The 23,302-nt window shown below is 38.3% G+C and overlaps 1 protein-coding gene across 1 annotated transcript in view; it reads left to right on the plus strand.

Moving 5' to 3' along the window:
- The window catches only part of SDHAF3 (succinate dehydrogenase complex assembly factor 3), a 96,885-nt gene extending 74,690 nt beyond the window's left edge, over positions 1–22,195 (plus strand). Inside the window, exon 2 of the mRNA XM_084977082.1 lies at positions 17,749–22,195. Coding sequence (XP_084833208.1) covers positions 17,749–17,928 — 180 coding nt within the window. The 3' untranslated portion in view covers positions 17,929–22,195. The remainder of the gene's footprint in view (positions 1–17,748) is intronic.
- The last annotated feature ends 1,107 nt before the right edge of the window (positions 22,196–23,302 follow it).

Here is a 23,302-nt window from a genome sequence, read left to right on the forward strand (position 1 = left end):
CACCTTCCTACTATATAAAGGATTGAGATGGTTGTAAATATAGATTAAAGGAACATTTACCATATGGAACAACGATGATGTTTTCTTGGGGTTAAAAAATGAGGGATTTAAAAAACTATTAATAAGTTGGTAGGGTAGTGAGTAGGATAAGTGCTGTACCTGAGAAGAGACTAAACATGCTGATTAATTATAAATGTGATTTCTAATAGTGTACAACTCATTTCTAATAGTGTATAACATTTTAATGGTTGATACTATAGAAATGAGTATATAACTTCTGAGCTTTTAGAAAAAAAATAATTGTTACAAGAAAAAAAAACAGAAGAATACCTAGAAAAAGCTTAGAGCTAGAACCTAAGATATCAGTAATTAACTTAAATATAAATGGACCAAGTTATCTAGGTAAAGGCAGATTATTAAGCTTGTTGAGAAATAAAACCAATGATATGCTGTGGAAAGAGACCACACCTAAAGCGGAAAATAAAATTTGAAAGTAAAATGATGGTAAAAGCTGTACCAACCCAAAATAAGCTGACGTAGTTATATTTGAAAAAAAATTATTTAAGGCGGAGATATTGCTAAAGAAAATATCTTCATTTAATGGAAGGTTCAGTTAACTAGGAGGATCATTTTAAATTGGTATTTACCTGGAAGTAAGTGGTTAAACACCGCCATATCTTAGAAAGTTAACACAATTCCAAATTACCTGTGAATCAAGAAATCCTAATGGATTCTACAACATAAGTGAAACAGAACATTAGTTAAGTACCACAGAATGTATGAGTTGTAGCTAAAACAGTAGTTGGAGGAAATTAATAGCCTTAAATGTGGCTAGGGAAAAAAAGACTGAATGTTAATGAAAGCATCTAACTCAATAAATTGGAACAAGCACAAAATAATCTCAAGAAGAAAGTTAAAGGCAGAAGGTAATAGAAAAAAATCAAATCAAAAGTTCATTCTTTGAAAAAGTCTTTTAACAGTGACAAACTCTGGCAGAGTTAATTAAGGAAGAACAGGCACAATCATAGTGGGAGACTTTTATTTTAACACCCCACTCACAACAATGGACAGATCCTCTAGACAGAAAATCAGGAAGGCAACAGAGATCCTAAAGGACACAATAGAAAAGTTAGACTTAATTGACATTTTCAGGACATTACATCCAAAAAAAATCAATATACAGTCTTCTCAAGTGCACATGGAACATTCTCAAAAATTGATCACATACTGGGGCACAAAGGTAAGCTCTACAAATTTAAGAATATAGAAATTATTTCAAGTATCTTCTGTAACCACAATGGCATGAAACTAGAAATCAACCACAGGAAAAGAAATGAGAAAAAAACTGACTACATGGAGAGTAAACAACATGCTACTAAAAGACCAGTGGGTCAATGAGGAAATCAAGAAGAAAATTAAAAAATACCTTGAGACAAATGATAGTGAAGACACAGCCACTCAAAGTCTATGGGATGCTGCAAAAGCAGTGCTCAGAGGGAAATTCATAGCAATACTGGCCTTCCTCAAAAAAGAAGAAAAATCTCAAATCAACAACTTAACCCAACACCTAAGTGAGCTAGAGAAAGAAGAACAAACAAAACCTAAAGTCAGCAGAAGGAAGGAAATCATAAAGATCAAAGAGGAAAACAATAAAATAGAGATTAAAAAAACAACAGAAATCAATAAAACCAAGAGCTGGTTCTTTAAAAAAGTAAACAAAATTGACAAACTTCTGGCTAGACTCACCAAGAAGAGGAGAGAAAAAACCCAAATAAAATAAGAAAAAGGAGAAGTCACAACGGATACTACAGAAATACAAAAAACCATGAGAGAATACTATGAACAATAGTATGCCAACAAATTTGACAACCTGGAAGAAATGAGTAACTTTCTAGAGACTTACAGCCTGCCAAAACTGTAGTCTGATCACTAGAAGTGAAATTGAATGTCATAAAAACACTCCCTGCAAGTAAAAGTCCAGGACCAGATGGCCTCACAGGCGAATTCTACCAATACAAAGAGGAACTTATACCCATCCTCCTTAAACTTTTCCCAAAGGTTGAAGAAGAAAGAAAATTCCCAAAGATATTCCATGAGGCACCGTCACCCTAATTCTGGAACCAGACAAAGATACCACCAAAAAAGAAAACCATAGGCCAAGATCTTTGATGAATATAGACGCAAAAATTCTCAACAAAGTTTTAGCCATCCGAATCCAACAACATATCAAAAAGATCATACACCATGACCAGGTGGGATTTATCCCAGATGCACAAGGATGGTTCAACATATGCAAATCAATGTCATACACACTAACGAAAGAAAAGTCCAAAACCACATGATCATCTCAATAGATGCAGAGAAAGCACTTGACAAAGTCCAACATCCATTCATGATCAAAACTCTTCCCTAGATGGGTATAGAGGGAACATATCTTAACATTATCAAAGCCATTTATGACAAACCCACAGCGAATATAATACTCAATGGAGAAACGCTGAAAGCCTTTCCACTAAAATCTGGAACAAGACAAGGATGTCCACTCTCACCTCTGTTATCTAACATAGTACTAGAAGTCCTAACCACAGCAATCGGACAAATCAAAAAAATAAAAGGCATCCAAATAGGAAAAGAAGAGGTAAAACCGTCACTGTATGCAAATGACATGATACTATATATAGAAAACCCTAAGGACTCAACCCAAAAAACTGCTTGAACTGATCAACAAATTCAGCAAAGTAGCAGGATAGGAGATTAACATTCAAGAATCAGTTGCATTTCTGTATATGAACAATGAAATATTAGAAAAGGAATACAGAAATACAATACCTTTTAAAATTGCACCCCAAAAAACTAAATACCTGGGAATACACCTCATCAAGGAGGTAAAGGACTTATATGCCAAGAACTATAAAACATTAATCAAGGAAATTAAAGAAGATGTAAAGAAATGGAAAGATACTCCATGCTCCTGGGTTGGAAAAATTAATATCGTAAAAATGGCCATACTACCCAAAGCAATCTACAGATTCAATGCAATCCCTATCAAATTACCCATGACCTTTTTCGCAGAAGTAGAACAAATAATCCAAAAATTTATATGGAACCATAAAATACCCAGAATTGCCAAAGCCATCCTGAGGAACAAAAACCAAGCAGGAGGCATAACTCTCCCAGACTTCAGACACTATTACAAAGCTGCAATCATCAAGACAGTGTGGTACTAGTACCAAAACAGACATATAGACCAATGGAACAGAACAGAGAACCCAGATATAAACCCAGACACTATACTCAATCTTTGATAAAGGAGGCAAGAACATAAAATGAGAAAACAACAGTCTCTTCAGCGGGTGGTGCCTCGAAACCTGAACAGCTGTATGTAAATCAATGAAATAAGAACACACCCTCACACCATGCACAAAAATAAACTCAAAATGGCTTAAAGACTTAAATACAAGACAAGACCCCATCAAACTCCTAGAAGAGAACATAGGCAAAACATTCTCGGACATCAACCTTATGAATATTTTCTCAGGTCATTCTTCCAAAGCAACAGAAATAAGAACAAAAATAAACCAATGGGACCTAATCAAACTGAAAAGCTTTTGCACAGCAAAGGAAACCAAAAAGAAAACAAAAAGACAGCTTACAGAATGGGGGAAAATACTTTCAAATGATGCAATTGACAAGGCCTTAATCTCTAGAACATACAAGCAACTTATACAACTCAACAGCAAAAAAGCCAACAACCCAATTGAAAAATGGGCAAAAGACCTGAATAGACATTTTTCAAAGGAAGATATACAGATGGCCAACAAGCATATGAAAAAAATGCTCAACATCCCTGATTATTCAAGAAATGCAAATCAAAACTACTTATGAGGTACCACTTCACACCAGTGAGAATGGCCATCATTAAGAAGTCCACAAATTGCAAATGCTGGAGGGGGTGTGGAGAAAAGGGAACCCTCCTGCACTGTTAGTGGGAATGTAAGCTGGTATAACCACTATGGAGAACAGTATGGAGATACCTTAGAAATCTATACATAGAACTCCCATATGACCCAGCAATCCCACTCTTGGGCATCTATCCAGACAAAACTCTACTTAAAAGAGACACATGCACCCTCATGTTCATTGCAGCACTATTCACAATAGCCAAGACATGGAAACAACCTAAATATCTATTGATAGATGATTGGATTAGGAAGATGTGGTATATATAATACACAATGGAATACTACTCAATCATAAAAAAGAACGAAATAATGCCATTTGCAGCAACATGGATGGAACTAGAGACTCTCATCCTGGGTGCCATAAGTCAGAAAGACAAATACCATATGATATCACTTATATCTGGAATCTAATATATGGCACAAATGAACCTTTCCACAGAAAAGAAATTCATGGACTAGCAGAGTAGACTTGTGGTTGCCAAGAGGGAGGGAGAGGGAGTGGGGTGGTTGGGGAACTTGGGGTTAATAGATACAGACTATTGCCTTTGGAATGGATTAGCAATGAGATCCTGTTGAGTAACACTGGGAACAATGTCTAATCACTTATGATGGAGCATGATAATGTGTGAAAATAGAATGTGTACATGTGTGTGTAACTGGGTCACCATGCTGGAGAGTAGGAAAAAAAAAACTGTACTGGGGAAATAACTATTTTTAAAAAAAAGAACAGGCAGAATTCTCTTTGTGGCTCATTGAATGAACTGACTGATACCCATAAGGACAGAGGTTTGATCCCTGGCCCTGATCAGTGGGTTGAGGATTCCGAGTTGCTCTGACCTGTGGTGTAGGTCGCAGATGTAGCTTGGATTGTATGTTGCTGTGGCTGTGGAATAGGCCAGCAGCTATAGCTCCAATTCAACCCATAACCGATATCAGGAGTGAAGAATAGGACATAACTATTTCTGTGATGTTAAATACATATAAAATCATGAACAACTAAGAGGCAGTAAATTTGTATCATGGAGAATAGAGACACTTTTAGAAATATAAACAGCCTATTAAATAAAAGAATGGTTTTATGGTTATGAAATTGAACAAATATTCCTAGAAAGAACATTCTAGGCCTAAGTAACTTTTTTGGTGAGTACTGCCAAATAGTAAATAAATAATTCCAAATTTAAGCCCTTCCAAAGAATAGAAAGAAGTTTACTCCCTAATTCATTTTATGAGACTGGCAAATTTCTGATTCCAAATGATAATATGAGAATGGAAAATTACATGCCAATTTCACTTAGAAACATTGATGCAAAATCCTAAGCTAAGTATTAGTAAGAGAGATGTAGGAAAGGATGATTCATCATGACCTGGTCAGGTTTATGCCAGGAATCCAAAGTTGTTTTTATGTTAGAAAAATCAGTTACTATGATTCACCACATAATCAAATTTAAGGAGTTTTACCCATGATCATCTCCTTAGATGGAGGAAAGCATTTGCTCAGCACTCAACAGCCATTCATGAGAAAAATGCTCCTAACTATGTATACAGGGCACTTCATGAATCTGATTAAAGGGATTTCTACCAAACATCTGCAGCAAACATAATGATGAATATTTGAAAAGCTTCTCCTTGAGACTGGGAAAAGGCAAGGGTGTCTGTCATCACTGCTTCTCAGGTCAAAACTATTAGTCTCACTATGTACATGTTGAAAATCTACAGGAATCTACAAATTATTAGAATGAATAAGTTGCAAAAATTTCTATATGACAATTGCATTTCTATTTATCATTAACTAACATGAAAATGTATAGAAGTATTAAAATAATAACAAGTATTAAATAATTAGATAGCAATTTCACAAATGATGTTTAAAACTTTGGAGAAAACTGAAATTCCATGGCATTGGAAGTCCTAGCCACAGCAATCAGGCAAACAAAAGAAATAAATGGTATCCAAATTGGAAGAGAAGAGGTAAAATTGTCACTGTATGCAGATGACATGATACTATATATAGAAAACCCTAAGGATGCCACGCAAAAACTACTCAAACTGATCAATGAATTCAGCAAATTAGCAGGATACAAGATTAACATTCAGAAATCAGTTGCATTTCTGTATACTAACAATGAAATATTAGAAAAGGAATACAAAAATACAATGCCTTTTACAATTGCACCCAAAAAAACTAAATACCTGGGAATAAACCTCATCAAGGAGGTGAAAGACTTTTATGCTGAGAACTGTAAAATATGAATCGAGGAAATCAAAGAAGATTTAAAGAAATGGAAAGATATTCCATGCTCCTGGGTTGGAAAAATTAATATCGTAAAAATGGCCATACTACCCAAAGCAATCTACAGATTCAATGCAATCCCTATCAAATTACCCATGACCTTTTTCGCAGAAGTAGAACAAATAATCCAAAAATTTATATGGAACCATAAAATACCCAGAATTGCCAAAGCCATCCTGAGGAACAAAAACCAAGCAGGAGGCATAACTCTCCCAGACTTCAGACACTATTACAAAGCCACAGTGATTAAGGCAGTGTGGTACTGGTACCAAAACAGATATATAGAACGATGGAACAAAATAGAGAACCCGGATATAAACCCAGACACCTAAAGTCGACAAATCTTTGACAAAGGAGGCAAGAATATAAAATGGGGAAAAGAGTCTTTTAACCAAATGGTTTTGGGAAAACTGGACAGCCACATGTAAATCAATGAAACTCGAACATACCCTCACACCATGCACAAAAATAAACTCAAAGTGGCTTAAAGACTTATTAAACCTAAGACACCTTTCAACTCCTAGAAGAGAACATAGGCAAAACATTCTCTGACATCAATCTTACAAATGTTTTCTCAAGTCAGTCTCCCAAGGCAAAAGAAATAAAAGCAAAAATAAGCCAATGAGACCTAATCGAACTGACAAGTTCTGCACAGCAAAGGAAACAAACAAAAACAACCTATGGAATGGGAGAAAATAGTTTCAAACGATGCAACTGACGAAGGGCTTAATTTCTAAAATATACAAACAACTTACACTACTCAACAGCAAAACAACCCATTTGAAAAATGGGTAAAAGACTTGAATAGATAATCGTATATACATTGGTGGAGGATTAAGATACTCTGCAAGAATGTTCATGTAAGAATTATTTTAGCAGTGGCAAACCAGAAACAGTCCTAATGTCCCTCAACAGGAGAATGGATAAAAAATTATGGTATGGTCATGTAGTAATGAAATTGAATGAAGCATTGCTTTTCATGAGACTAACTGAAAGAAAGAAATCAAATACAAATACATAAGGTATGAATCCATTGGTACAAAGTTCCAAAACAGGCAAAGTGAAATAAAACTGTAAAGAATGCATTTATTAGCAGTAAAACTGTAAAGAAAAGCAAGGAAATAACAGTCACAAAAATTAGGAGGATGAATATTTCCAGGAGAGTGAACAAATTTGGAGAAGTGGATATATAGGGGTCTTCTGGGGTCCTCAGTGGCAAGCTTTTATGTTTTGACAGAGTGATGTTTATGTGAAGGTACATCATTATTCTTCAGCTCTGCATGGATGATTTATACATTATTCTTCAGCTCTACATGGATGATTTTTTTAAACTAGTGAAAACTATAGGAGTAGGAAAGATAGCTCTTCAAAATAACAGCCAAGGGGGAAAAAAATAACAGTGAAAGAAGAAGGGAAATAATAAAATCTCTAAATAGACTGTCTGAAAACCTTTTGGAAAACTTGCTTAAGATTATAGGAAGAGGAGTTCCTATTGTAGCTCAGCGGAAACAAATCTAACTAGTAACCATGAGGTTTTGGGTTTGTCCCCTGGCCTCGCTCAATGGGTTAGGGATCGGGCATTGCCGTGATCTGTGGTGTAGGTCGCAGATGTGGCTTGGATCCTGTGTCGCTGTGGCTGTGGTTGTGGTGTAGGCTGGCAGCTGTAGCTCCAATTTGACCCTTAGCCTGGGAACCTTCATATGCTGCAGGTGCAGCCCTAAATAAAAAAAAAAAAAAAAAAAAAAAAAAAAAAAAGATTATAGGAAGAAGATATTGATGACTCCCAGCCCCCCTCCCCATACATAGCATAATGGGTCTTATTAAAGAACATTTCACTATTGAGTATGATGTTGAATTAAAAAAAAATTCAAATTACTTGGTGCCCACTCTCAAAATTCTGTATAGGATAGGGCCTGAACATTTTAGAGGGTTAGAGAGTTTTAAACACCTCTCTAGGAAGTTTTGACAAATTTCTGAGATTGAGTTCTTTACTAAGAACAAACAACAACAAACCATGATTTTAATTTCAAGTAAGGATCAAACACAAGCTTTCTTTCATTTAGCGTAGTTAGCACCCCTCTTTCTTACAGCATAAACCAACCTTCCACAATTTTTTATATTCATGACATTTCATGAACTTGATCAGTATAGTAGTATAAGAATATACCTGTTTGTTAGGGAAAATAAAGATAATGGTACTTTTGGGTCAGTACTTATAACTTTAATTCATCTTTTATGAAGGTCTTTGTTTTCTAGCCCCTGGCATCATTTTACGTTGATGTGTGTCAGATAAATTTGGCTTTGCAATGACACTTGAGGGTTGTTTGCATTTTCTTTTTGGTCTCTGATTTTATTCTTTTGGTAAGAGATCTGATAGAGAAAAGACTAGAGGACCTTTTAATGTCAATTAGATTCGTATAAAATTATTAAATTTGAAGAGGCTGGTAATTTATCTAGCTTAACCTCATTTTTCATTCTTTCATTTTCAGAATTTATTTAAGAAGTATATTTTGACTCTTAAGATTAGTGAATTTGAAACACAAATTCACTTATTCCAACTAGTTTTGTGTTCTGGATATCTCTAAGTCTGATGGAAACAGTCAGAAATGCTGGGTTCATTTGCCAATTATTATGGGCTTTAATAATTATATCATTTTTGTACAAGTTGTAAGATTAACTTGTGCTATTTTAACTAAGAAATAATAGCGTTCAATGCTAGATACCTGAAATAGTATGAGGGTGAAATACACCCTCTCCAGGGTTTCAAAACATCTTAGTGCAAAAGCTGATAAGAACTGAAAGTTGAATAATTGTTGCTAAGCAACTTTGAAAGAATAACTCTCTAGATATGGTAATGACATATCTATTGAATACTGCCACTCACACTGGATGACTGAAAGAGGAGCCAAGCACCAGGATATAAGATTAGAAAAATTTTAAAGTATGTATCATAATGAACTTACAAGATAAGCTCACTCAAAAGGAACTCGATTTTAAAATATGATTAAACAAAAAGATTACGGTAATGACATTTGAAAGAACTAGATTTGGATTAGTCAATATTTTAAACCAACTTTTCTCCAGTGGGGAGGAGATAAGAGTTTTATCTCAAAATTTAGCTTTATGAAACACATGAGAGACACATTTGCCTTCTTGAGCCAAGGAGACATCTAATATCATTTAACTCCGATGCCTCAATCTGTCTCCCTATAAAGAATACAAATTCCATAGGACAGGAATTTGGTCTTGTTCATTGCTGTTTTACTGCTACTTAGAACCATGCTGCCCACATTGCAAAAACAGAATATTTGTTGAAAAAATAATACCTAAAAATAGTTTTTCAGGGTCCATTCTGGAGACAGAAACCACCATTAATTTGAATATGAAAAGTTTAATATAAAAGTAGTAAATATAATAGAGAACTAACTCTACAGCTATAAAGAGAACTCTAGAATAGTCAGGGCTGAGGGAGAGTGCCCAAGGAAAGATAAAGTGGGAACGAGGGCCCCTCTGCAAGGCTGGGATTCAAAGCTCACTGGGGAAAGTGTGGTTGCAGCCCACAGAACAGCAGAGAGATTTGCTATAGTTGCTGGGATAGCAGGAAACTACCTTTTGGCAGTAGGCTGAGGCTGGCAGGCAGGCTTGCAGAGGAAGTTGGGATGTTGGGATCCTACTCACTGGCAGAGCAGTACTCAGCCTGGGGTGCAGTATGCATGTCTGGAAGGCCTTGGGAAACAACTCAGGGACAGCCGGCAGGCTGAGGCTGGCTGAGGCTGGCTGCAGGCATGCAAAGCGAGTTGGAGCATCAGAAACCTACTTGTGGGCAGAGTACAAAGAGCCCTGGGATGCTACAGCTGGGGCAGAGTACCACCGGATACACACCTGTCACTGATAGCCACACAGCAGGAAGCCAAGAAACAAAAATGGCAGCACACTATAATCAGGGAGAGAAATCCCTCCTGCAATGAACCTGCACTGACAAAGCTTAACACTGCTCACCACAAAGGAGAAATAGTTAAGTCTCCGTTGTCATAGAGTTGGTAATACAGGCTGACGTTGGAGAGGAGAAGCAATAAACTTCATCTAGCACACATAGCTAACAGAGAAGGCTTATTATATGCCAGGCATTGGGATGTATATGGGAACTCTCATTTAAATCTCAACTTGTCTATGACTATGGGGTTGCTATTACTTTCTCCATTTTATAGATGAAAAATCTGAAACTTAGAGGAGTGAGATAACTTTCTAGAGGTCAAACAGCTGCTAAATGCAAGAGCTAGGATCAACTCTTTCAGTTTGCCTAGCACCTGCGCCTTATTTATTTATTTTTTTTCTCTTTTTTTCCTTTTTCTATTTTGGCTGTGCACATGGAGTTCCCAGGCCGGAGATCAGATCTGAGCCACAGCTGAAGCAACTCCCGATCTTTAACCTACCAGGCCATGGATCGAACATGCATCCCAGCGCTCCAGAGATGCCACTGATCCCACTGCACCACAGCAGGAACTCCAGGCACCTATGCCTTTAACCACTCACCATTATACTTCCTCCCAAAGGAAAATGTAATTGAATTGGTGAAGGTGACAGATTGGTCTCCTGTTGGGTCAGCACCTATTGGTCCTGTCCTCATCAAGCGGCCCTTTAGACACAGCTTTCCAGTGGTCTTACCCTCTCAGAGGGTCCCTCCTTGCTCACAGGTTTCTCACCTCTGCATCGATTCCTCATAGATGAGCACCCTACCCTGGCCACCTAGGAGTCATGCCAACCAACATGGCAGTCTCTGCTAGAATCCCGTATGCAGTGAGCTGATAGCATGGCAACTCTCCCCAAGGGAGGAGATTGTGAAGCTAATTTCCTAAAGTCCTGAAGTTGCACAAATGGCCCTAAATTTGAACAGAGCTAAGAGTACCTTTTCGATTTGGGAACAGAGAGAAATACACCTGGGTGCTGTAAGAACCACACCCAACATCCTCACATTTTGTTTTAGTTTTGGCCTTAGACCCTTTCTCACTCCATTCTCCCCCTGGGTATTCCACCAACTCCTTCTGCTCTCTTACCAGGCATTTCGATGACTCCCCAGTCTCTGTATCCAGGTCAAATCTATTCCTCTTGAGCTCCATATCCCTGAATCCAACCACCCTGAGATGTCCTAAGACACAAAGACACAGTTCAAAACCGAATTGATTTGACTGCCTTAAACCTGATTACCCTTCAGTGTTTGGGCTTCTTTTTCTGAACTAAATCACCAGCTTTGATTACCAGAGACAGTTGTCATCCTTGATGGCTTCCTTGCTCACCTCCACGTGAAATAAATTCCTTTCTCTCCTACCCGTCTTTATGCAACCCACCACCAATGCTTGATTCTAACTAGCGTTTCACAGCTCTTACATCCATTCAGTTTTTCCTATCAACACTGTCCCTTCTCAGTTCAAGCCAGCAGCTCATCAGGGTTTCTGCAATACCTTCTTAACTGCCTCTAGTATTGACCCCTCCAAACTATTCTGAGTGTAGCCAGGATAATTTTTCTCAAATTCAAATCTGATTGTGTTATTTACCTGATGAAAAACTCTTCAATCATCTTATTGAGGCTAAGTCCAAATTTCTTCGAGATATTGTAAGATGTTTCATGATCAGTCAGTGCTTATCTTTTACATCAGTTATGGGCCACTCAGGAGACAGAAAGCACACCAGGCACTGCCATTGAGATAATTTAATATAAAAAATTGCCAACTACTTATTGGAGAACTGATAAAGAAAATATTAAAATATCAAAGAGATTCCAGGATGCAGCTATCAATTCTAAGGTCAGAAGAATAAGAGAAGAGATTGAAATAACTAAACTTTGGAGGTTTAGAGATGGTGACTTGAGCAGGTGACGCTCAGACCTCCCAGGAGAGGGCAGGGGACAGCTGGTGCTCATGTTTCTGAGATGGTCTGATGGGGCTAGTTTGCAAATGTTGGAGAATGGCTGCCACTTCTGGAGTGAAGAAGTGAGGCTGAGGTGACATTAATAGAAATGGAGAGCAAGTAAGAAAGCACAGTAGGAGGGAGCCAGCCTCTTCTTCCACTACCTGTCTAGTAGTTTTCCTTTAGCACTGTCGGGAGACATGTTTCTACAATCTTTTCTTAGCCTCTTTGCTTCTATTTTCTATGCTGAAAACTCCATCTTGTCCTGCTTTACCCCACATTCGTGCTTGAAAAACAGTCACAGTGCTGGTAAATGACTTAAGCTTAAGAACGAAGACCAAAAGGCATAAGTTATTCATGTGGTCAGCTGAATGAGAACATAATGCATTGGTCTAGGCACACCGGACCTGTGCAGATTGGCACGCCCTTTGCACAGCATGATATATCTTGTTAAAATAAGAGAAAGAGGAACATCATGGCCCCAGGAGGTTTATGAGCGGTCGTTAGCAGAATGTGCATCAGCAAGGAGAAAGAGGTGCAAATCTAAGCTTGTCACAGATAGGCATGCTGCTGGCAGAAGCATAATGATGATTCTCTAGATGCCCTGCATAGACAGCTAACACCAAGCTTCCTCAAATGCTAATGATTGTTAAATGCCTAAGATCAGAATAAAAGCTTAACCATCTACCAGCTATGTGACTTTTAAAATAACAGAACTTCTAAAATAATTTTTAAAAAAAACCCTATATCCTGCACCTACAATCCCCTCCTTCCTTGATGTAATCCTAAAGAGCACAATAAAAGTGTGGTTTCTTGAGGTGGCCCTCTTGGTCCCTGAGACCTTGACGCCCCTGGTTCCCACCTTTAATTAAGATAAATGTGTCTCACCTGCGGAGTTGGTCTCGGCAAAGCACCATCTATCAGCAAATCTTAACAAAGCTGTGTAACAAAGCAGAAACAGGTTGTTGTTTTACCCCAACATCAGAGTATAGAAGGGTAGATTTGAAGCTTAGGGACAATAACACAGTAACTGACAAACCATCCCTTGGCTACTCAGTGCGCATAACACATCCTTTCAAAGCCCATTCATCTTCCAAATAATGACCAAAAAACTATGTTTTCACCCAGAAATGCAAATATCCTTTGTTGAAATAAAGATATTCTTACACTTTTCTCAAAATGAGGGGCCTAAAATTCCAGCAATAAATGAATCCACCTTCATTAGCAGTCACACAATTTATCTTTGGGATATAATAATTATTCCCCAAATTAAGTCACAGTTCCATCTGAATATTTGGTCACCTAGACTAGAGACTAAAGTGTAAATTTTAGAGACTAAATTATAAATTTTACTTATTAAAGAAAGGGTGTGCAAGAAAAATAAATTTGTATTTACAAATACACAGACATAATATTCATTCATACAAGCAAAGAAGAAATAACATAGCCATTTAGTCATTGTTTCTATAGCTTGTCACAGGGGCATAAATTTACATTGATAATCTCCTTCTTACATTACTCGTTTCATGTTTCTTTGACTCTCAGCCATAACTTCAGAAGATCAAAATGTTCTAAACCTTCATTCCTGAGGAGTCAGAATCTTCAGTGGACCTACTTTTTGGCAGAGAAATCCCAGGATTCCAAATGGTCCTCTTTGCTCCAATGCAGAGCAGCAGACCAATTTTCTTTCGATAATCAGTATCAATTATCTCAGCAGTAGGTTATGCTTATCTTTACTTTCCTCAGCAGCATGAGGAGCTAGGGGTCAGTCTCAATTTCTAACTCACTAGAACCATTGTTGTGTCCACTGATGAGAGAAATTTCTCCCTTTCAAACTGACAAAAATCCAGACTTGCCAGGACAGAAATAAAAAGTTCTGCCCTGGCACAGTGGAAACAAATCCAATTAGGAACCATGAGGTTGCAGGTTCGATCCCTGACCTCACTCAGTGGGTTAAGGATTCAGTGTTGCTGTGAGCTGTGGTGTAGGTCACAGACTCGGCTCAGATCTGGTATTGCTGTGGCTACGGCATAGGCTGGTCACTACAGCTCCAATTAGACCCATAGCCTGGGAGCCTCCATATGCCGCTGAGTGTGGCCCTATAAAAGACAAAATCCAAAAAAAGAAAAAAAATTCTGCACTGGATTATTTGTAGTGATGGGAACTACGTGGAAGTTCATATGTTAGTTCCTGGACCCTTGTATTCTGTCTATGGCAGAGATAGTACCATCTACTGGTCACTGATTAAAAAATTTGAACTCCATCATGTAAACTAGAACCCCATTCTTTCAGAGTATCTCCCAGCTGGCATATAACTAGTCTTCAGTCAGCTGTTCCACCATTTTACTAGGTCAGCTGCTTCTAGGTGATAGGTATTGGAAGACAAGTGAACTTCATTGGTAGGAGCCATTGTGCACTTCTTCTGCTATGAAATGAGGTCCCTGATGAGGAGCGATATTTACATAATGCCATGAAGATGACTGAAGCATTCCAGAGGTTCACAAATTACAGTTCTGGCAGGGAACTAAAACAGGAAAGGCTATTTCATAGCCAGAATACAGTCTATTTCAATGAGGGGAACCTCCTGTCTCCTCCATGTAGGGAAGAGATCAGTGTCATCAGTCTGCCACCTCAATGGGCTCAGCATTGATCTCTGATGTTGGCAGATGGGGTGTTCAGCAAGAGTGGGACCCAGGTCATTCTTCCCATCATGGCCACTTTGTACTTGGCCCACTGAGTAAACCCTGGAGTGGTTGGGGAGAGATTGATTGACATCCCCACACCATGTTAACTCATTCAAATGATTGCTGGGAAACTCCTCTGCAATGGATGATTTTGAAGACCCATCACATGAGATATAAGTAATCTCACACTTGGTGCCCTGACAGATTCATCCTAACTCTCTCATCATCTGGCTTGGCAGTTAAAAACTGCCCATAAATCAATGTATATACATACTTTTGTCCATCTTCTGGTACAAAGTGAACAATCAAACTGTTTGAGGTTCTGCCCACAATTGCAGTGCTGCAAACGTTCACTCTGGTTGGTGCTAGCATGTGGCGCAGAAATATCTGCAACCCAGGGCTGAGATTTTTCCTCAGTCATTCAAGCTCCCAGGGGGCATAAAAGTGGATTGAAGGAAAAGATGTAATGCAACCAAAATAGGTGTGAGAGAGTATGAGCCATCTAGTCATGGAACTTGCTACGAGATTGCTGCTGTATATACTCAATTTATGGCTTAGCGTGTCAGCACCCAGTTTGTTATAGGCAGCTCAGGTCATGGAGTTACTTGATATCTCATGGTTAGGCATTTATTCCTTACTTGTACCTCAGAGCAAGCCAAAAGCTATTTCTCAAAAGGACAGTTTTCTGCAAAAGAAGTTGTGAGTTTGCTACGAAATCCTCTACTCTACATTGTGATTCTCCTTACATCACTCACCAGATGCTAATATATATCCCCCATTTGTCACAGACATTCTGGGTCTCATTAGAACCTCTGACATAAGGCCCAAGTGGAAAAGCAGCTTGCCCCACAGTCTTGACTTGCTGCAGAGACTTCTACTGCTTTGGACTCCACTACAGAGGCAATCGTATGAGTTATTTGGTAAATGGGTCAGAGTAGAGATTTCATCTTATCTTTTCCACTTTCAAACTTGAACTTTCTGGTGAGGTTCATGAATCTCGTGCAGTTCCATTAATGAGGCAGGCTTTTTCTCTCAACCCTAGGACTTTTACATGTAATCCTCCATATCTCTGGAATGACTGACTATCCCTTCTCAGGTTCTTATTTACCTTTTTGGCCTCAGCTGAGCTGTTGCCTATTGGGTAGTCTTCCTATCTCTCCAAGCCTGAGATAGGTATCCCTTCTTTGTGTTCTCACAGTCCTCTTGGCTTATCCTTATCACAGCATTTATCCCATTGCATTGAAATTGCTAAGTTGTCTATATGTCTCTTCTTATTATTTTTATTATTGCCTCCTAAGGAGCTTTTCTAGATGTTTTATTCCTAATTACCATCTCCCACATGAAATTTTACTACCACCTATATGCTGTGTATCTGTTTATCTACCTCATGTATATCTGTGCCTCAAAAGTTTTTAAAAAGTAAGATTTTTTTCAGCCTCATTTGTCCTCTCCCCAGTTCTGCCTCCTGAGAAGGACTGGTCTGTTAGGCACCCCCACCCCTGACCCAGTGCAGACACTGTGTCTTGATTTCTGTTGAATTACCAGGGCCTGGAACAGATCTTGGTATGTAGTAAAGACTCAATAAGTATTTTGTCATATGTGAGTAAATGAATGATACAACCTATGAGGGAGAGCAAAGGTCTAGATCCAAAGAGACTGTGCAACCACTATGGAAAACAGTATGGCAGTTCCTCAGAAAAGTAAAACTAGTAATTACCATATGATCCACTCCTGGGAATATATCTGGGCAAAATTATAATTCAAAAAATACATTCACCCCTATGTTTGTGACAGCACTATTTGCAATAGCTAAGACATGGAACAAGCTAAATGTCCATTGACAGATGAATGGATAAAGAAGATGTGTACATATACAATGGAATATTATTCGGCCACAAAAAGAATAAAATTGTGCCATTCACAATAACATAGATGCAACTAGAGATTGCCATACTAAGTGAAGTAAGTTAGAAAGACAAATAGCATAGGATATCACTTATACGTGGGATCTGAAATACAGCACAAATGAACCTATCTACAGAACAGATTCACAAATGTAGAGAACAGACTTGCCAAGGGGGAGGGAGGAGGGAGTGGGATGGACTGGGATTTTGGGGTTAGTAGATGCAAACTACTACATTTAGAATGAATAAGCAACAAGATTCTACTTTATAGGACAGGGAAATGTATCCAAAGGCTGTTTTTTCCACTCTATTCTGATCCTCCTATTTTCTGAATCCTGGGACAGACCATAATGGAACAAATAATGTGTGTGTGTATATATATATATATATATATATACACACACATCTTATATATATATATATTTATAACTGAGTCACTTTGCTGTACAATAGAAATTAGCATAACATTTAAATCAACTATAATTTAAAAAATTTAAAAGAAAAACAGACTGGTATTCTTATACTCTCACTTTTTTTTTTCCTGTTTTTTTTTTTTTTTGTCTGCATCCCTGGCCTGCTCCTGGGCCAGGGACAGAACCTACACCATTACAGTGACAATGATGAATAACTACTTAACTACAGTACTGCAAAAGAACTCCTCTTACTTTCACTTTTTTTTTTTTTTCCGGACCACACTCATGGCATATGGAAGCTCCCATGCTAGAGTTCAAATTAGAGCTGCAGCTGCTGGCCAACCCACAGCCATAACAACATCAGATCTGAGCTGTGTCTGCAACCTATACTCATGGCAATGCCAGATACTTAACACACTGAGGAGGGCCAGGGATCGAACCCCAGTCCTCATGGATACTAATCGGGTTTGATGCTGCTGAGCCACAACAGGAACTCCCTTATTTTCACTTTGGATTCTCTTTTAACAATATGTGCAAAGCTGTTTTTACTGTTTATTGTAATTTTTTGTATTTGTTTTTTTTTCTTCCCAGATTGCAAACTTGCTGAAGGTCAGGACTATTCCTCTTTCATTTGTCAACCTCTTAGAGAAAGATGGAGCCCAGCACTCTGCATGTAGAAGATACCCAATGAACATTGCTGCAAGTTTGGAAGTAAATAATCTCAGAAATCTAAGCCTTGTCAGAAAGCATCATTTTTCAGCTAACTCTTAGAAAATAGGTCAAGACAGAAGGGTGTTGATTTTATTAAGAGTTTGCTTTCAGGATCATGAAAGAATTTAAGCTGCTGCCTAGTAGATCACTTCTTCCTCTGTGCTCCCTTGTATTTATTGTACATCAGGCAGCCAGAGAGACTGGCAACTCCCTAAGGCAAGGACTATTTTTTACTTAGTCTTGAGTCACCTGTACCTCCTGTGTGTCAGATATTACAGGAAACAGTGGGGGCACATCCATGTTTGAGTTATCCCTTTAGCCCTGACTTTGTGATCTTTGGCAAATTATTTACCTCTATTTGATTGGATGATAAATGGGAGTAACAGTAGTAAGTCTTTCAAAGGAGCAAACATCTTCCTGAGGCGGAGGGCCCACTCACTCCTTCTGGGCCACATGGACCAGGATTGTAAAAGAGGGCATTTGGTAATACAGAGAGAAGAACAAATATACTCTTAGCCAAATAATGCCATAGATTCTACTGAAAAGGCATCGGTCTTAGAATTCAGTTTATCTTGAACTGTTTTCTACTCAGACTGACACAGGAAAGGCTGTTTTTTCCCCTCTACTCTGATCCTCCTATTGTCTGAATCTTGGGATTTGCTCGAGCCATTTTCGTTTATGGTCAAATTCTCCTCCTGCCCCTTCTTCCCTGTTAATCCTTTCCCTTTAAGAAACTCAGTTCTTTAGGTAGGTTTACACCTAGGTGTTTTATTCTTTTCGATGCGATGGTAAACGGGACTGCTTCCCTAATTTCTCTTTCTGATCTTTTTTGTTAGTATATAGAAATGCAGTCGATCTGTGTGTGTTAATTTTGTATCCTGTGACTTTGCCAAATTCATTGATGAGCTCTAACAGTTTTCTGGTAGTGTCTTTAGGATTCTCCAGGTATGGTATCATGTCATCTGCAAATAGTGATAGTTTTACTTATTCCTTTCCAATTTGGATTTCTTTTTTATTTCTTTTTAATCCTCTGATTGCTGTGGCTAGGACTTCCAAAACAGTGTTGAAGAGTAGTGGCGAGAGTGGACATCCTTGTCTTGTTCCTGATCTCGGCGGGAATTCTTTCAGCTTTTCACCATTGAGAATGATGTTCGCTGTGAGTTTGTCATATATGGTCTTTATTATGTTGAGGTAGGTTCCCTCTATACCCACTTTCTGAAGGGTTTTTTTAAATCAGAAATGGGTGTTGGATTTTGTCAAAGGCTTTTTCTGAGTCTATTGAGAGGATCATATAGTTTTTATTCTTCAGTTTGTTAATATGGTGTATCACACTGATTGATTTGTGGATATTGAAGAATCCTTGCATCCCTGGGATAAATCCCACCTGATCATGGTTAACAATCCTTTTAATGTGTTGTTAGATTCGGTTTGCTAGTATTTTGTTGAGGATTTTTGCATCTATGTTCATCAGTGAAATTGGCCTGTAGTTTTCTTTTTTTGTGGCATCTTTGTCTGGTTTTGGTATCAGGGTGATGGTGGCCTCACAGAATGAGTTTGAGAGTGTCCCTTTCTCTGTGATTTTTTGGAATAGTTTCAGAAGGATAGGTGTTAGCTCTTCTCTAAATGTTTGATAGAATTCGCCTGTGAAGCCATCTGGTCCTGGGCTTTTGTCTGTTGGAAGTTTTTTAATCACAGTTTCAATTTCAGTGCTTGTGAATGGCCCATTCATCTTTTCTATTTCATCTTGGTTTAGTCTTGGAAGATTGCACTTTTCTAAGAATTTGTCCATTTCTTCTAGGTTTTCCATTTTATTGGCATATAGTTGCATATAGTAGTCTCTTATGATCCTTTGTATTTCTGTGATGTCTGTTGTTACTTCTCCTTCTTAATTTCCAATTTTATTGATTTGAGTCCTCTCTCTTTTTTGCTTGATAAGTCTGGCTAAGGGTTTATCAATTTTGTGGATCTTTTCAAAGAACCAGCTTTTAGTTTCATTGATCTTTTCTATGGTTTTCTTTGTTTCTAGTTCATTGATTTCTGCTCTGATCTTTATGATTTCTTTCCTTCTACTAACTTTAGGTCTTGTCTGTTCTTCTCTCTTGAGCTGCTTTAGATGTAAAGTTAGCTTGTTGATATGAGCTTTTTCTTGTTTCCTGATGTGGGCTTGTATTGCTATAAACTTTCCTCTTAGAACAGCTTTTGCTGCATCCCATGGGTTTTGGAGTGTCATATCTTTGTTGTCATTTGATTCTAGGTATTTTTTAATTTCCTCTTTGATTTCTTCAGTGATTCATTGGTTGTTTAGTAGCATGTTGTTTAGTCTCCACGTGTTTGTGTTTTTTGCAGTTGTTTTCTTGTTGTTGATTTCCAGTCATATAGCGTTGTGGTCAGAAAAGATGCTTGATACGATTTCAATTTTCTTAAAGTTACTGGGGTTGGATTTGTAGCCTAGGATATGATCAATCTTAGAGAATGTTCCATGTGCACTTGAGAAGAATGTGTATTCTGTTGCTTTTGGATGGAATGTCCTATAAATATCCATTAAGTCCATCTGGTCTAATGCTTTATTCAGGGCCTGTGTTTCCTTATTGATTTTCTGTCTGGTTGATCTGTCCATTGCTGTAAGTGGGGTAAAAAGAACTGTACTCCGAAAACTATAAGACACTGATGGAAGAAATTAAAGCTGACACAAACAGATGGAAAGACATAGCATGCTGTTGGATTGGAAGTCAATATTATCATAATGACTATACTACCCAAGGCAATCTACAGATTCGATGCAATCCCTATCAAATTACCAAGGACATTTTTCACAGAACTTGAACAAAATATTTTAAAATTTGTTTGGAAGCACAAAAGACCCAGAATAGCTAAAGACATCCTGAAAAAGAAAAATGGAGCTGGAGGAATCAGGCTCCCAGACTTCAGACTATACTACAAAACTACTGTCACCTAAAACATATGGTACTGGCACAAAGACAAAAATATAAATCAGTGGAATAGGATAGAAAGCCCAGAATTAAACCCACACACCTACAGTCAACTAATCTATGACAAAGGAGGCAAGAATATACAATGGAGAAAAGACAGTCCCTTCAATAAGTGGTGCTGGGAAAACTGGACAGCCACATGTAAAAGAATGAAATTACAATACTTCCTAACACCATACACAAAAATAAACTCAAAATGGACTAAATACCTAGATATAAGACCACACACTATAAAACTCTTAGAGGAAAACATAGGCCAAACACTCTCTGACATAAATGACAGCAACATCTTCTCAGATCCACCTCTTAGAGTAATGATAGTAAAAACAAAAATAAATGAATGGGACTTAATTAAAATTTCTGCACAGCAAAGGAAACCCTAAACAAAATGAAAGACAACCCACAGAATGGGAGAAAATATTTGCAAATGAATCGACTGACAAGGATTAATCTCCAAAATTTATAAACACCTCTTACTGCTCAATACCAAAAAAAACAAACAGCCCCATGCAAAAATGGGCAGAAGATCTAAACAGACTGTTCTCCAAAGAAGACATAAAGATGGCCAAAAAACACATGAAAAGATGTTCAACATCACTCATTATTAGAGAATGGCAAATCAAAACCGCTATGAGGTATCACCGTACACCAGCCAGAATGGCCATCATCAAAAAGTCTACAAACAGTAAGTGCTGGAGAAGGTGTGAAGAAAAAGGAACCCTATTACACTGTTGGTGGGAATGTAAATTGGTGCAACCACTGTGGAAAACAGTGCGGAGATTCTTCAGAAAACTAAAAATAGAATTACCATTTGATCCAGCAATCCCATTCCTGGGCATCTATCCAGAGAAAACCATGACTTGAAAAGATACATGTACTCCAATGTTCATTGCAGCAGTATTTGCAGTAGCCAAGACATGGAAACAACCTAAATGTCTATCGACAGAGGAATGGATCAAGAAAATGTGGTACATCTACACAATGGAATATTACTAAGCCATTAAAAGGAACAAAATATCAGCATTTTTAGCAACATGGATGGATGTAGAAATTATCTTGCTAAGTGAAATCAGTCAGACAATGAGACACCAGCATCAAATGCTATCACTTACATGTAGAATCTGAAAAATGGACACAATCAACTTCTTTGCAGAACAGATGCTAACTCACAAACTTTGAAAAACTTACGGTTTCCAAAGGAGACAACTTTGGGGTTGGGGGGATGTGCTGGTAGTTTGGGATGGAAATGCTATAAAATTGGGTTGTGATATCATTGTACAACTATAAATGTAATAAATTCATTGAGTAATATACAAAAAAAAAAAAAAAAGAAACCAGTTCACTTTTCCAAGTGTTCTCTCTCCTTCCTCTTTCCTTCGTCCTTTGTTTAGCCCATTTCTCCCCTGAGTAGGGAGGCGCCCATTATCTGGTCCCAATTTGTTCCCAGACTCTGACTCCACCCTCAGTTTCCTACCCTCCCTCCAGCCCAGCTCTGCCAAGACAGAGCAGAGCCACAGATGTTAGGGGACTCAGGTGAAGGAAAAGAAAAAGGAGGGGTTGATTTTTGCTCTATAAGCACTTAGCATGGACTGATAAGTGACTATGGGAGACGAATAGAAACTATTTTTTTCTTCCTCCTCCGATGTGAATTAAGTTTTGTTATTGTTGCTTATTTATTTGGAAATGAATCTTCCCGCTCTTATGCATGTGATGATGTGAAGGGTATTGGGTGGCGAGGATCAAATGAGATTGTCAGTTAGGGGTTGGGGTCAGCTTAGACAAGAGAAAGAGGCACTGGTTTTCATCTTGTGTAACAGGAGGAGCAGGGGGTGGTAAAGACCTGATGAGGCTGCCTTGAGTCCTCAGCAGATACTCTCAGGCTGCCTGCACTTCCTGTTCCACCATCAACTGGGCATGGATCTGATCCTCAGGCCAACATAACATAGCAGGGCAATCTCCATTAACAGGCTCACATTTCAAGCAGCAGAAAGAATGAAGAGACAAGGGCTGGGTCTATATCCCCTGTAAGGGAACTTTTCCAGAAGACTCCTGTCCAATTGCTCTTGGCCAGAACTGTGGCCACAGCTACATCTGCAAAAAAGTTTGGGAAGCATCGTCTTTTAGCAGGACCTATTGTTATCCCAGTACAAAGGGAGTTCAGTTAGAAAAATGGAAGGCAGCTATCTGTTTTTGCTGCAAATATGGACACGCTCAGCTAGGCCCATACAAGTTAAATGCTCAGCTTTAACTGGCTACTCAGCGTGCATTGCAGAAATGATCAAATGGATGGAAGCATTTGAATATACACACATAGCAGAGTGAGAAATAGCCAGTATTTACGTTCATCATTCAGGACTTACAGGCCCTGCTTATATATCTGGAACCATACAATGTGAGTCCTAGTGCAGAGACAGTCAAGAGGCAGCCGTGCAATGAACTGAAGT

This window comes from Sus scrofa, chromosome 9 (assembly GCF_054392235.1).
Source record: "Sus scrofa isolate SSC_HxYL_T2T_F1_AM1 chromosome 9, Sscrofa_HxYL_maternal_Yorkshire_Landrace_v2.0, whole genome shotgun sequence".
NCBI lineage: Eukaryota > Metazoa > Chordata > Mammalia > Artiodactyla > Suidae > Sus > Sus scrofa.